Source organism: Ctenocephalides felis, unplaced genomic scaffold, assembly GCF_003426905.1.
Source record: "Ctenocephalides felis isolate EL2017-DRISC unplaced genomic scaffold, ASM342690v1 CF-g0.4_SCAFFOLD_01604, whole genome shotgun sequence".
In the NCBI taxonomy this organism is placed as follows: Eukaryota; Metazoa; Arthropoda; class Insecta; order Siphonaptera; family Pulicidae; genus Ctenocephalides; species Ctenocephalides felis.
Genome location: NW_020537758.1, coordinates 3859635 through 3874307, shown reverse-complemented (window position 1 = coordinate 3874307; position 14673 = coordinate 3859635). Strand labels below are relative to the sequence as shown.

The 14673-nt window shown below is 23.4% G+C and overlaps 1 protein-coding gene across 1 annotated transcript; it reads left to right on the top strand.

Moving 5' to 3' along the window:
• Positions 1 to 11586: 11586 nt before the first annotated feature.
• LOC113372857 (protein yellow-like) lies at positions 11587 to 12918 on the top strand. The gene has a single exon (XM_026613194.1). The coding sequence runs from the start codon at positions 11587 to 11589 to the stop codon at positions 12916 to 12918; it is 1332 nt and encodes a 443-aa protein (XP_026468979.1).
• Positions 12919 to 14673: the final 1755 nt, after the last annotated feature.

Genomic DNA, 14673 nt, shown 5'->3' with positions numbered 1-14673 from the left:
TTTTTTATACTAAAATAAATATATTGAAGGGTCATGTATAAAAATATTAAGAATCTAAAACAAACAGAACTTATTTAAATTATTTTATTCCCCAACCCACTTCATAGACTGGTAAAGATGATCAAAACTTTCTTGTAGTTACTCATGAAATTATAAATATCTAAAAAATTTGTGAGAACACATATAATTTATAATACATCATATTAAAATAGATATTTTGAAGTATTATATATTATATTATATTATATTATATTATATGAAGTATTATAGAAATATTTTTAAAAATTATGTAAAAACGTTCCTTTAACGACTTATCTGCCTGTGGATGTTAAGATGTTGTTGAAGATGTGTTTCTCAAAAATATTCAAAATATTTCTGAGAAAGCATTTAAATTTTATTGTTTTAAATTAAAACACATATATTAAGGTATGATATATTGAAATTTCAGCATTCTACAACGTACAAAAAATGTTTGAAAAAAATTAAAAAAAACACCTCAAATTTTTCAATATGAGTACTTTTCTCGTACAAATATAAATAATTCCAATATTTATAAAATGACATACATATTTTAACACGTTATAAAATAATAGACGTAACAAAGTATATTTAGTTAAAATATAAATATTGTAGAGTAAATAGAACTATTTTAATTATTATCTCAAACTTCCAGGAATATGTTGAAGTTTTTGTACCACTCTCATAAAATCATAAATATTTCACATATTTGTGAGACAATGTATCAATTTTAATATTTTATATAATAGTTGATATACTGGTATATAACATAAAAATTTTGTAACATTTTAGAATGAACAAAACTATTTTAATAAAAATTTTAATCTCTACTTTTCTTATATGACGATAAGATTATATAAGTCTTATATGAAGATCGTTATGGCGTTCGTTTAGTTTCCTTTGAAAATTTTAAATATCTCAAATATTTGTGAGAAAGGATATAAATTTTAGTATTAGATATTAAAGTAGATATATCAAGCTATTATGTACAAAAATTTCAACATCTTAAAATAAATGGAAGTATTTTAATAAATTATTCAAACAGAACACTTACATTTATGGCGTTCGGGCACTTTTCTTGAAAAAAAATGTAAATATCTCGAATATTTGTGAGAAAACATACAAATTTTAGTATTAGGTATTAAAGCAGACATATTGGGCTATTATATACAAAAATTTCAACATCTTAAAATAAACAAATGTATTTAAATAAATGATTCAAACTAAAACCTATAATACGTTTCTTATATGACGTCAGAATACATAAATATACTTATTTGGCGTTTGGGTACTAGTCGTAAAAAATGTAAATATCTCAAATAGTTGTAAAAAAATATAAATTTTAGTATTAGATATTATAGTAGACACATTAAGCTATGATATACAAAAATTTTACCAACGTAGCATGAACAAGAGTATTTTAATAAATTTTACTTATTATAATTATCGATATTCTACAAAACAAACAACTTTCTCTGATACTTGTGAAATTATTACATCTCTTACAAATTTGTAGGATTTGTTAAGTAATGCATATGTAAATTTGTACAATATATATGTATGTATATATTAGTGTAATAATTTAAATGCAATAAGTGCAAAGAAGACAATCCACACCTTAGTTTTGTCTTAAACGATTTTACAAAGCCTTCATTTCATGGCTACTTTGCAAATACGTCAAACTTTATTATATATATATATATATATATATATATATATATATATATATATATTCATATATATGCACATCACATATCAATAATTAAACTGTTAAATTTTCAAAGTCGTACTTTAAGCGGTTTGATTTTGCGAAGATTTTGAATTCGAAGCTTTTAAATCTTACATTTGGGACTTAAAATATCAATTTTTATTAATTTTTCTTACACAGTATATATTTCTAAATACTACACATAATTCTAAATATATTTATTAATAACATACTAAAATTTGAGGGTTTTAGAGCAATTCTATCCGATTTTATACTACTTTTTTCTCAAGAGTTGAATACTTATTGAATCATCATCAGTGATGATAGAAAACATGTGTAATTTTATACCAGATATTAATGTAGATACCTTAAGAAATAACATACTAAAATTTAAAAATTATAGCACAAAATTATCTAATTTTATCTTATTTTTTCTCAAAAGTCAAATACTTCATACAATCTCAGTTGCGCGCGAGATTTTTGTTCAAAATATTAATGTCTAACATATTTTGTTAGAAATTATATAAATTTTAATAAAGTATATGATTACATAAATATTAAGAACTATCATACTCAAATTTCTTTATTATCCCACAATTATAACTAATTTTATCTATTTTTTGTCACAAAATTCAAGATTTCATGTCTTCAGTTGCGTGTATAATTTTTGTTTAGATATTAATTTCTAACATTTTTTCTTAGAAAACCTATACATTTTTATACTACAAATTATTATATACACCTTCAAAAATGACATACTAAAATTTCAAAATCATAGCACAAAATTATCTAATTTTAATTTATTTTTCTTTAAAAAAATATCAGTTTCATTAAGTCTCGTCTATAATGTCATCTGTAGCGAATACATACATCTATTATAATATACACATATACAAATAAATACTTCTATACTTAAATATTCACATCACATAACAACAAATCCTCAGTTGTTTCTTTTATTATTATTATTAACAATAACAACAAACTCAAGAACAGGGACAAATCTTTGTGTGAAATTACACGATTTTGCACAGAGAATTAGAATTGTAACATTGAGGTAAACGTGGCGTGTTATTAAATGATTTATAACAAAAATCTGGTGTTTTTTACAAAAAGATATTCAGGAAATATGTAAAACTGGGTGTAAAAGACACATTGCCTTTTGCAAGTTGCTTGAAAAAAATATATTTTAAGAATTGGGGACCCGAGAGTACCAAAATTATAAAATTCTGATTAGATTATCTTCTGTTGTAAATATATTTATATTTTACTTTGTAGTTATAAACAAGTAGTTTTTTGTACTAGATTTCAAAGTAGACATATTAAAGTATAATGTGTAAAAATTTTAGACCTTTAACTACAGTTATTGTATTTTTTGATTAATTTTATAACCACACGTTAGGTTAAATAAAAATCACAAAATTTGCATTAGGTACTGAATACGCGTTTAGTAGTCTTATGAGCTCGTTAAAACTTCTAAAAATAATTACCACAAGTGTTAGTAATTCATTAAAACCTTATCTAATGTATATATGTAAATTTCCAACAGGAAATCGATTGCATTTGTATGATGTGTTTTAAAAATCTGATTCATTCATGTTTTTCTAATAACAAGTCAATTCACGTAACGAATTCACATGACTCATTTTTGTTCGACGATGAAAAAAATAAAATAAAGTGCTTGAAAAATAATTAATAATTGTTTAAATTACATTTATTATGTTTTTATATGCATTCAACATGGTTCGGTTTATAATAAATGTTTAATTACTGATAATTATTGATAACTAGTTCAATGGCATTTTGTACAAAAAATTAAGAATTACAAGTCTATGCTTATTTGTAAAAGAAATATTATAAGTAAAATATAATTTAGTGTATATGATATATATGATATGCATATGAATATAATAAATTTGAACTTTATATTTTTTTAACAATTTCTACATTGGAATTTGCAAAAATTAAATTTTTAAGTAACCTGGCTAGAAATTAATGTTTACTAATTTTTGTATTCAAAAATACGTAAATTTTAGTATTTGCTACAAAAGTAGATACACTTAATCATGTATAGTAAAAACTTCATGTAATTTGGTTTAAAACTGCAATTTGTTTTAAATAGATTTTTTAAAGTCTTGTATTGCAAGGAGTATAATTTTGTGTACCTTATTCCAAAAATTATTTATATTTTGGTTTTCAATGCAAAATACGTCAATTTTAATATTTGTTGTTATAGTAGATACATCTAAGTATATTGAGTAAAATTTTCAGATTTAAAACTATATATTTTATATTTTTTTACAATTTCTAAACTCGTGCTGTTTTTTTCACAGAGTTCCTACAACAAGAGTTAAGTAGTTGAGTTGAGATTATATTTATATATTAAATTGTAATGAAAAACTCATAAATTTTAGTATTTGTTGGTATAGTAGACATATCAAAGTATATTGTGTAAAAATTTCAGATTCAAAATTATATATTTTATATTTTTTAACAATTTCTAAATCTTGCAGTTTTTTACAAAGAGCACCTACACTTTCAGGTAGTTGAGTTGAAATAATATTTATATAATATTTTAGAATGAAAAATTCTAAAATTTTAGTATTTGTTGTTATAGTATAAACATCAAAATATATCGTGTAAAAATTTCAGATTCAAAACTACAGTTTTCATATTTTTTAACAATTTCTAAATCTTGCAGTTTTTCTCAGGAAGTACCTACAACTTCAGGTAATTGAGTCAAAATAAGATTTATTTATTATTTTGTAACCAAAAATTTATACATTTTAGCATTTGTAGTAATAGTAGGTACATCAAGGTACAATATATAGAAATTTTAGAATCAAAACTATAATAATTTTTATATTTTTTAACAATTATTTTATCTTTCCAGCTCTTTGTCTATAAAAGTAAAGTAATCCACCTTGATAGAGCAAGGCTTGTGCATTCCAAGATTACATAACAAAATTTTTATTTTATTGTACAAATAATGCAATAATTGTTATAAACAATTAGCTATAAAAGTTATAATAGTTTGTAAAAAATTTATGACAAAAAAATTAATAAAACTTTACAAAAAAAATATTTGTCTAAGTATGAACAAAAAAAACTCATATAAAGAAAATCTTATGGTTTAAATATTTATTTTTAAAAATTATGAAAGCCAATGTTTATTAATGCATTTTTAATTAAATAACCAATATGCTTATTATTTCAAAAAAAATTAAAACAAAAATAAAATTATCATTATGAACAAAAGAAAAAAATGTAATCACATTAATTGTGAAAAACTTTTATACACCAAAAAAATATGAAAAAAATATGAAAAAATATGAAAACCTCAGAAATTCATTTAAAAAGAATATAAAAAAAATATCTCTAGATTCATTATAATGGATATAAAATAGTACTTGATAATACCTTTAAGGCAAAATTTTTAATTAAATATTTTTTTAATATCTCTGAATAAGTTAATACTAGTTACACACAAATGATTTTTATTTTATATACATACATATATATACATATATATATATATATATATATATATATATATATATTTGTTTATATAATTTATTGTATGATTTAACACATGTCCAATGACATCATAATATTATTATCATCTGAATTTTAAATTTAGATTTGCTCACAGGTTATTTATAAGTTCATTCAATTCAAGTTCATATAGAAGTTTATTTCAAGGAAGTTTATAAGATGTATTTTGCATTGTAATAAACTAAATCATACTTGGATAAAATAATAAAAAAATAGTTATGAATAATTTTATTACTATTCAAAGTAAATAAGAAATTAAAAAAAAAATTACTACTGAAAATTACTAAAAGGGTTTGTGGTAGGACTGTAAAAATTCAGGGCTGAAGGTGCTTTTTAATTACAAATTATAAAAAAAGACTTATACTTAATTTTTTTATAATTTGTAATTAAAACACACATTCAGCTCTAAATTTTCACATTTCTGAGTGACACAATTTGGTCCAAAAAATTAAATAAAATTTGAAGGGCGGTCAACCCTTATGACTTAGTCATACTGAACGCTTTATTATAATCATGACATGAGAATTTTTTAAATATGATATAAAATATAATTTATTTTACAATTGTTCTAGTTCTATGAATATTTCTGGAACAATAATAAAACAAGTTTGTCGTCATTTTAGTCAATGGATGCGTCAAGTAATAACCCTGCCCTTGTGATTTCCGAGTAAATTGACTCACTAATTGCCATCAGAATCTAATGAGAACTCATATATAATGCCATCACATGAGAGATAAATCATATTATATTATACATATATACACATTTACTATATTCTGTTATATAATTCAATTTTTCATTCATCCGGAAAAAAATTTGGTATTCAGAAAACAGAAAAATTTGGGTCTCTTTAAGAAATGCTTGCTCTGTTATCAAAGTAAATTTTTAAACAAGAATAAAAACGTTGTGAATTGAAAATAAAATAATACATAGATAATCCAGAAAGTCATAGATAATAAATTTGTGTTCTACAATCCAATCATATAATAGGTTGTCAAATATCTCCCTTCCGCCTTTTTGTATTATAAACCAAGAGCAAAAAAGCGGAAGCGGATATTTGACAACCTATATTATTTAATTCAACAAACAAAAAATTCGTATTTTATCTCCTTGTTTGTTTAACAAATGGAATTGTGTCAAATTTTCAATAATTTTTGTTCGGACACCTGAACGCACAAAACATCTATTTTTAAAAACATTCGACGAAATTGTTTAAAATTATTCGATATAAATATTATCTCGATATCGATTTGTAAACTGTTAATAGATCGAATCGATTATGAATAAAAACATGTCGTGGGCGAGAATCAAGGACATTTGTTGAAATAATATTATATATATTTGTATGTAGATATAAACATTAGTTTCCGGTTTTATATTGATTGAAAAATATTTATTTGACCTATTCTTGGCAAGTTGCTGGTACGTGAAATTATTCTGAGCATGAACAAGTCGAAAATTTGCATTAATTTCTCTATATTCACTTTATTTATTTCTTAATTCAGTTCTCTAATAATTTACTTCATCATAAAGTAATTTATTTCAATATTTGCAAATTTATTTTATTATCCATTAATTTTTTTATTATTCCTCAATTTTGTTCATCCCTTAAATTACTTGAACATTTGCAAATTTGATTTGATATTAATTTATTTGATCAATTATTCAAAAAGTATTTCAACTAATTTAAGATTTTAAAGATTGTCAATTAATTCACTGTATTAATTATTAATTTATTTTCTTATCCAATAAATTACTTAGTTGTGACTTATTTATTTATATACTCATTAAAATATTATAAAATTTATTTGACTGTATTTAGTTTTTTTCATTATCCATAAATTTTTTAAAATATCCTTTAATTTTTAATCCTTAATTTACTTGAACATGTACAAATTTAATTTGGTATTGAATAATTTAATAAAAATTTTCTTGATTTGTGATTTAGTGAATTAATTATTATTTATATGATTTTTTTTGGTTATGATTTATCCATTAGTTTACTTTATTAAATCAGTCATTGTAATATATACAAATTTATTTAATATTCTCATAATTTATTTGACTCTATTTAGTTTTTTTTAAATTATACATTAATTTTCTTAAACATCATTTTTCACAATCATCCCTTAATTTACTCGAACATTTGCAAATTTAATTTCGTATTAAATAATTTAATCAATTATTCAAAAAATATTTTAATTAATTTGTGATTTTAGAGATAATTTAATAAATCACTGTATTAATTATTAATTTATTTTATTATCCATTAAATTACTTAGTTGTGATTATTATGCAGTAATTTACTTTATTAATTTAGTCATTGTAATATATACGTATTTATTTAATATTCTCATAATTTATTTGACTATATTTAGTTTTTTTTTATTATACAATAAATTTCTTAAACATCCATTATTTTGCACAATCATCCCTTAATTTACTTAAACATGTGCAAATTTAATAACGTATTAATTAATTTAATTGACTAGTTATAAATTTGCTCAATTAAAAATTTAAAATTAATTTAATTAATTAATTAATTATTTAAAAAAATGTCTATTAATTTACTGTATTAAATAATTGTTTAATATTATTACTTTTACTTTATTATCCTTTATCCATTGACTTATTTTTTTTATCATTTATTATTGTATTTTTTGTTTATTTATACGTCTAGTTGATTTATATGAATTTATATTATTTATAATTAATTTATCAATTTAATTAAATATTTATCTATTTGTTTGTTTCTATTCAATTGATAATAAATAATAGATAATAGAGTAATTTAATGAATGCGGAAAATTAATAGATAATTTAGTGGAATACTGGATGATAAAAATTATAATAGAAAGTTAAATAAATTATTGATTAAACAAGTTTAATCTGAAACTGATTAATAAATACTGAAATACATTTTTAAATAATAAAGATATTAATCATAATATAATAAAAAAATTAGTAAAAATTAGTAAAGTAATGGATGATTAAGTAAATTATTAAATAATAAACAGAGTAAATCGAAAAATCCAATAAAATAATTTTTAAACAGGTAAATTAATGAATATTGAAGTATATAAATAATAAAGTAAGTAATAAAGATCTAAAAAAATTCAACAAAGTGTTAAGATAAATAATAAACTAAATTAATGGATATTTTGGTATATTCATAACATAACAAATTAAACAAATTATAATAGAAGATAATAAAAAATATAATTAGTAAATGAAATTAATGATAAATTAACAAATTATATCAAAATAGTTCATTAAATTAATGGATAAATGAGTAAAAAAAAATAAATAAAGAATAAGATAAAGCAAGCAAATTAATGAGAAATGTATTATAAATTAATGGATTTTTTTTAATTAATGGAGGTATTGAAGTAAATTAATGAATAATTGATCAAATTAATGAAGAGCAAAGAAAATTAATGAAACATGAAAACAACAAAAAATCAAATAAATTAATAGATAATTGAGTTAATTGACAAACTTCATTTACCTACATTAATAGATAATCAAATACATTATTCGAAGTAAATTTGAATTTAAAAATTAATTAATGAAGTAAATTAATGGATGGAAAACAAAATTATAAATTTAATGAATAAGAAAGTAAATTATTGGATGATCAAGTACATTGGTAGTTATTTAAGTAAATTAATGAATAAAAGAATAATTCCATAAAATATTTATGCAGAATTAACTGATCAAATTAATGGACAGCAAAATTAATTAATTAATTAATGGAATATCTAAATAATGAAAGATCAAATAAATTAATGAACTAAAAGAATTCATTACAAGTTATTTGAATTCATGAATAATCAAGTGCATTAATGGATTTTAAAGCGAGTTTATGAAAAGTTGATGGAAAATCGATCGATCGATCGATCGAAATAAATTGATGAATAATTTTTTAAATTAATGAATATCAAAGTATATTAATAGATCATCGAAGTTTTATAAAATCATAAAATCATTAATAATTTTTTTCTAATTTATGGATGGAAAATTTTTATTAAAAATTGAGTAGATTTATAAAACATCACATAAGTTGATGAATAATAAAAAAAATAATTTAAGTTAAATAATTTCATATAAAAAATCAATCAAATTAATGGATAATCAAAGAAATTGATTAAAATTAAGTAGATTCATAGAAAATCAATTAAATTAATGGATAACTCGAAAAAATTGATTAAAATCAAGTAGATTCATAGAAACAGCAATTAAATTAATGGATAATCCGAAAAAAATGATTAAAATCAAGTAGATTCATGAAAAAATCATTTACGTTTATGAATGATTAAAGAAATTGATTAAAATTGAGTAAATTTAATTTTTGATAAAAACTGCAATCCAGTAATTTAATAAAAATATTCTTTAATTATTTTTATTTGATGTCAAAAAGTCATTAGTAATGGAAATTGTTAAGTTGCTAATTTAATTTAAATATAATTAAAATAATTATTTTAAAAAAGTGATAGAAGACAATCTGGTGAGTTATTCATTAGTAGATAATCAAGTAATAAAACAATTGATTAAAGTAATGAAAATGTATTAAGATGAAATAAATTAAGTAGACTCATAGAAAACCAATGAAATTAATGGATAACCCAAAAAATTGATTAAAATTAAGTAGATTCATAAAAAAATCAATTGGGTTAATGGATAATCAAAACAATTAATGAAATTAAGTATATTTATATAAAACATCATTCTAATCAATGGATAATCAAAATAATTGAATAAAATTGAGAAAATTCACAAAAAAAATCAAATTCAAAATTAAAGAAGTTGATAAAAATAAAATGAATCATTGAAAAATAAGCTAATAAATTTGATAGAAAATGAAGGAAATTATATAAAAATATGCCATCAAGTAAATTCAATGAAACTCAAGTACAATCTTGAAAATTAATAGATTAACACAGAAATCCAGTAATTTCATAAATATATTCAATAATAATTTTTATTTGATGTCAAAAAGTCATCCGTAAATTATTGGGTTGCTAATTAAATTGCAATATAATTAAAATAATTATAAAAAAATTGATAGAAGACAATCTGGTGAGTTATTATGTAAGTCACTTCATCAGTACATAATTAATTGGGTTGAAGAAAAATCTAGTAAACTCATGGATAATTAAGCAATTATAAGATAATTATGATTATATATATATATGATTACATATGATTTTCGGATACTAGAGATCAAAATAAGATACTTTGCTGAAGAAACCACAAATCTAAAATGAATTCTGATGTCTCGTGCGTTGACCCAAAAATAAGGGTTGAAATTTGAAAAATTCTATTTTGATCCATTTAGAGTGCCCGTGGTTTATCCCCTGGGACTTGCCTGAGGGGTTTTTCAACATTCAACCCTTATTTTTGGGTCAGAATTCATTTCAGGGGTATGGATTCTTAAGCAAAGTATCTTATTTTGGTCCCTAGTATCTGAAAATCATATGTGTCTAAGTGACCCTTAAAACGACCGGCCCTAATATATATATATTAGGTTGTCAAATATCTCAAGTGCTGTCAAGTATGCAATATGTTTTTGCATGTATTAAAGATATATTTGTCAAAATTTCAAAAAATTTGCACAACCAGTGTACTCTGAAAAGCTTCTTAAAAATGACATATTTCTGGAAACATGAAGTTGCAATAACTTTGTTTAGCTAGGTACAATGTTAGGATTAGTCATCAATTTCTCATTTAGTATGAAATTTTATAAATATTAGGTTGTCAAATATCTCCCTTCCGCTTTTTTGCTCTTGGTTTATAATACAAAAAGGCGGAAGGGAGATATTTGACAACCTAATATATTATAATAGTTTTTCAGAAATTTGTTTGCACGATTCAGAATTTTTTTTTTCTCAATTACTCGTGCCAAATCAGTTCCAAAACAATATACCCAACATTAATGAGTCATTTATTATGAAATATAAATCACACTAATCCATTTAAAAAAATACACAGCCGAACAATTACAGGTATGATTAATCCGTTTATAATTTTCTTACCAAAACATTTTCTCGGCAAACCAGCGATAACACCTCGTTTTTCTTAAATAAAAACATTACTCGTACATATAAAATATTATTATATAAATATTTTACTTAAAGCCGAATACGATATTGTTATATTATAATGGAGTTCGCGACGCGCAAAATGCGCCGATGACGCTTCTGAGGTTATAAATACGGGCGCGCACTTGGCTGCGAATTCAGTCAATTACCAGACTACCAAGTGGAAACATCGTGGTAAAAAAATAGTAAAAAATAGTTTAAACATGGGTTTGTGTTACCTAGTACTAGGTTTTGCTTTAAGTGCTACAGTGTTCGCTCAATTTCCAATCGAACGTCAACAAAGTCAGTTCCGTGTGGTTTTAGAATGGCGCGTGTTAGACTTCAGGTGGCCTGATCCTTCAATACGCGAACAATATTTGTTGAATCAATCGTATATTCCGGAGAATAATTTGTTGTCGGATGTCAAGCCTTATGGTAACAGGATTTTTGTGACGGTTCCCAGGATGAAACCAGGTGTTCCTGCAACTTTGGCCTGGATACCGGAGATTGGATTTGGGCGCACCGATCCGCCCTTAGAACCCTTCCCTAGTTGGGAAATGAATCGTAAAGGTGACTGTAATGCTTTGCAGTTTGTCCAAGGTATTGCTATAGATAATAGGGGTATTATGTGGGTTGTGGATGCAGGACGTACGGAAACTTTAACCAACAACCCTAGTATGAGGTGTAGACCTAAGTTGGTGCTTTTGGATTTGAACAGAGACGGCCAGGTGGTGAGAAGGCATACTTTTAGCGAGTACGTGGTTAAAACAAATGCTAGTTATTTGAACAAAATTGTTGTGGATGGTGGTTATGCTTATATAACTGACAACAGTGGTGCTGATCCTGGTATAGTTGTTTACAGTTTGTTGGCTGATAGAGCCTGGAAAGTACGCGAACCGAATTCTATGCGCGCTGCCAGAAACGCAGTCAACTTAGTAGTCAATGGTACGAGCATAAGTTTCCCTATAAACATCGATGGAATAGCTTTAGGCAGTCGTGAAGACGGCACCAGAGTCGTCTACTACTGTCCTTTAACCAGTTTTCACCTATACGCAATGCCTGTACACATTTTGCGAAACGAATCTTTATCCTCCGACCAAGGATTTCTTCGCACCCTGGTTGCTGATGTGGGCATCAAAGCCTCCCAAACCGACGGCATGATAATGGACAACGAAGGTATCCTTTACTACGGACTTTTGGGCGAACACGCAATCGCAATGTGGGATTCCCGAGAACCCTTCTCATCAGGCCAAAGGATCATCTCCAAGGACCAAACCTTTATCCAATGGGTTGACGGAATGGGTTTCGACGAAAATGGGTACCTCTACGTCGTCATCAATAGGCTCCAAAATTTCGTAGCAGGTTATGTTAACAGAAACGAGGTTAATTACAGGATTTTACGTGCCCATACCGGTACTAGAAGTTACGTTTTTGCAGAAAATGCAGAGTTGAGTTATGATGTGGAAAAATTGCCGCATATTTCAGGAGCATCAAAGTTGTCGTCGGTGGTGCTTAGTGGTTTTTTGGCTGCGTTTTTGGCAGTTTTTGTATTATAGTTATTAGGTAGTCAGTAAAGAATTTTTTGCAGTCAGGGGAAAGGAGTAATTGTAAATAATATTTTAAGAGTAATATAATTTATTAGGTTAAAAAATTAATTAATTTTATTTAATTTGCTTAATATAGAACCAATATATATTTAGTATACTCAATTCAAAATTTTTACTTAAATAGTGTTTTAATATATTTTAAAAAATATTTAAGCAAATTTGCGACGATATAAAAGTCTTATTCAAGATTTAATTTTTGTTAATTTTTTGAATATATTCAATTTAAAATTCCGAGCCAATAAAATTTTTATACATTAATTTTTTTTTGTTATTAACTTTTTTTTATTTCTAATTTCCCTCGAACAATCATATACATAATGTCTATATAGAGGCGCCACTAGTTCTAGCTCGTAAAAGTACTCCTAGGTTTAATTCTAGGATGAAGCACATTTGACTCCATGAGTAACCCCGATTTAAATATTTTTTTAAAATATATTAAATCAATTTTGACTTCAGATTTTTGGGAAATTGAACAAATTTAGTGTTTAACATTTCTTTAACATTTGGAAAAAATTTTAAAATGTTTTAAAAAATGTTGCACTCATGTAAATTTATATGAATTCGAGAAATTCTTAAGTTTGATTATTTAAATTTTATGTGTATAATTTTTTTTAAACGTATTGAACAATTCATAAAATTGCATTCTGTGACAGATATAAATTTTTATAATTTTTAAATTTTAAAAATTGTTATAAACATTTAGGCTATTATGTGATGAATCCAAGTGGAATCTACCACAATTTCAACTATTTTTTTAAAAATACTAAAAATGAAATTTAATATTTGTAATTTTTTCTACACAAAAGTCAATATTTAAACTTTTTATTTGCAATATTATTTTTGACAAAATATTGTTCCAAAATGTTTTAAAAATCGTCGAATATAGTGATACAATGTGTTCTAAATTGTAATATAAGAATTTATTATATTCTTCCACAATTTAATTATTTTTTGAAAATACAATTAATGAAATTTAATACCTGGAATTTATACTGCATATAGTACGATATTTATGATTTTTATTTGCAATATTAGTTTTCTAAAATATTGTTATAAAATGTTTTAAAAAATAGTTGAAAATACTGGTTCAATTGTTCCTAAATTTTAACATAACCATGTTATTACAGACACGACTTTAATGAATTTTTAAAAATACTAAAAATAAAATTAAAATTTGAATTTTTCACTGTATAAAATTCAATATTTAAACTTTTTATTTCCAATAAACCTTTTGTAAAATCGTTATGCTAAACTGTTATAAAAAATAATTAAAAATACTGGTATAATAATTTCTAAATTTTATTGTTACAATGATATTAAGGAAACGACTTTAATGATTTTTTTAATATACTAAAAATGAAACTTGATATTTAAATTTTTTACTGCATAAGATTCAATATTTGAACTATATATTTCTAAAATTATTTTTGCAAAAATATTATTCTAAAAGGTTATAAAAATAGTAAAAAGTGAGAAGATATTGTACCAATGTTTTTATTATTACTATGATTTTAAAGACTCGAGTTTAATAATTTTTTAAAAATACTAAAAATTAAATTTAAAATTTGATTTTTTTACCGTATGAAATTCAATATTTAAACTTTTTATTTCTAGAATTACTTTTGAAAAATAGGACATAAAAAATAGTTAAAATTGAGAAGACAATGTACCAATATTTTTATAGTTAAAATTTCTGGTTTTCTG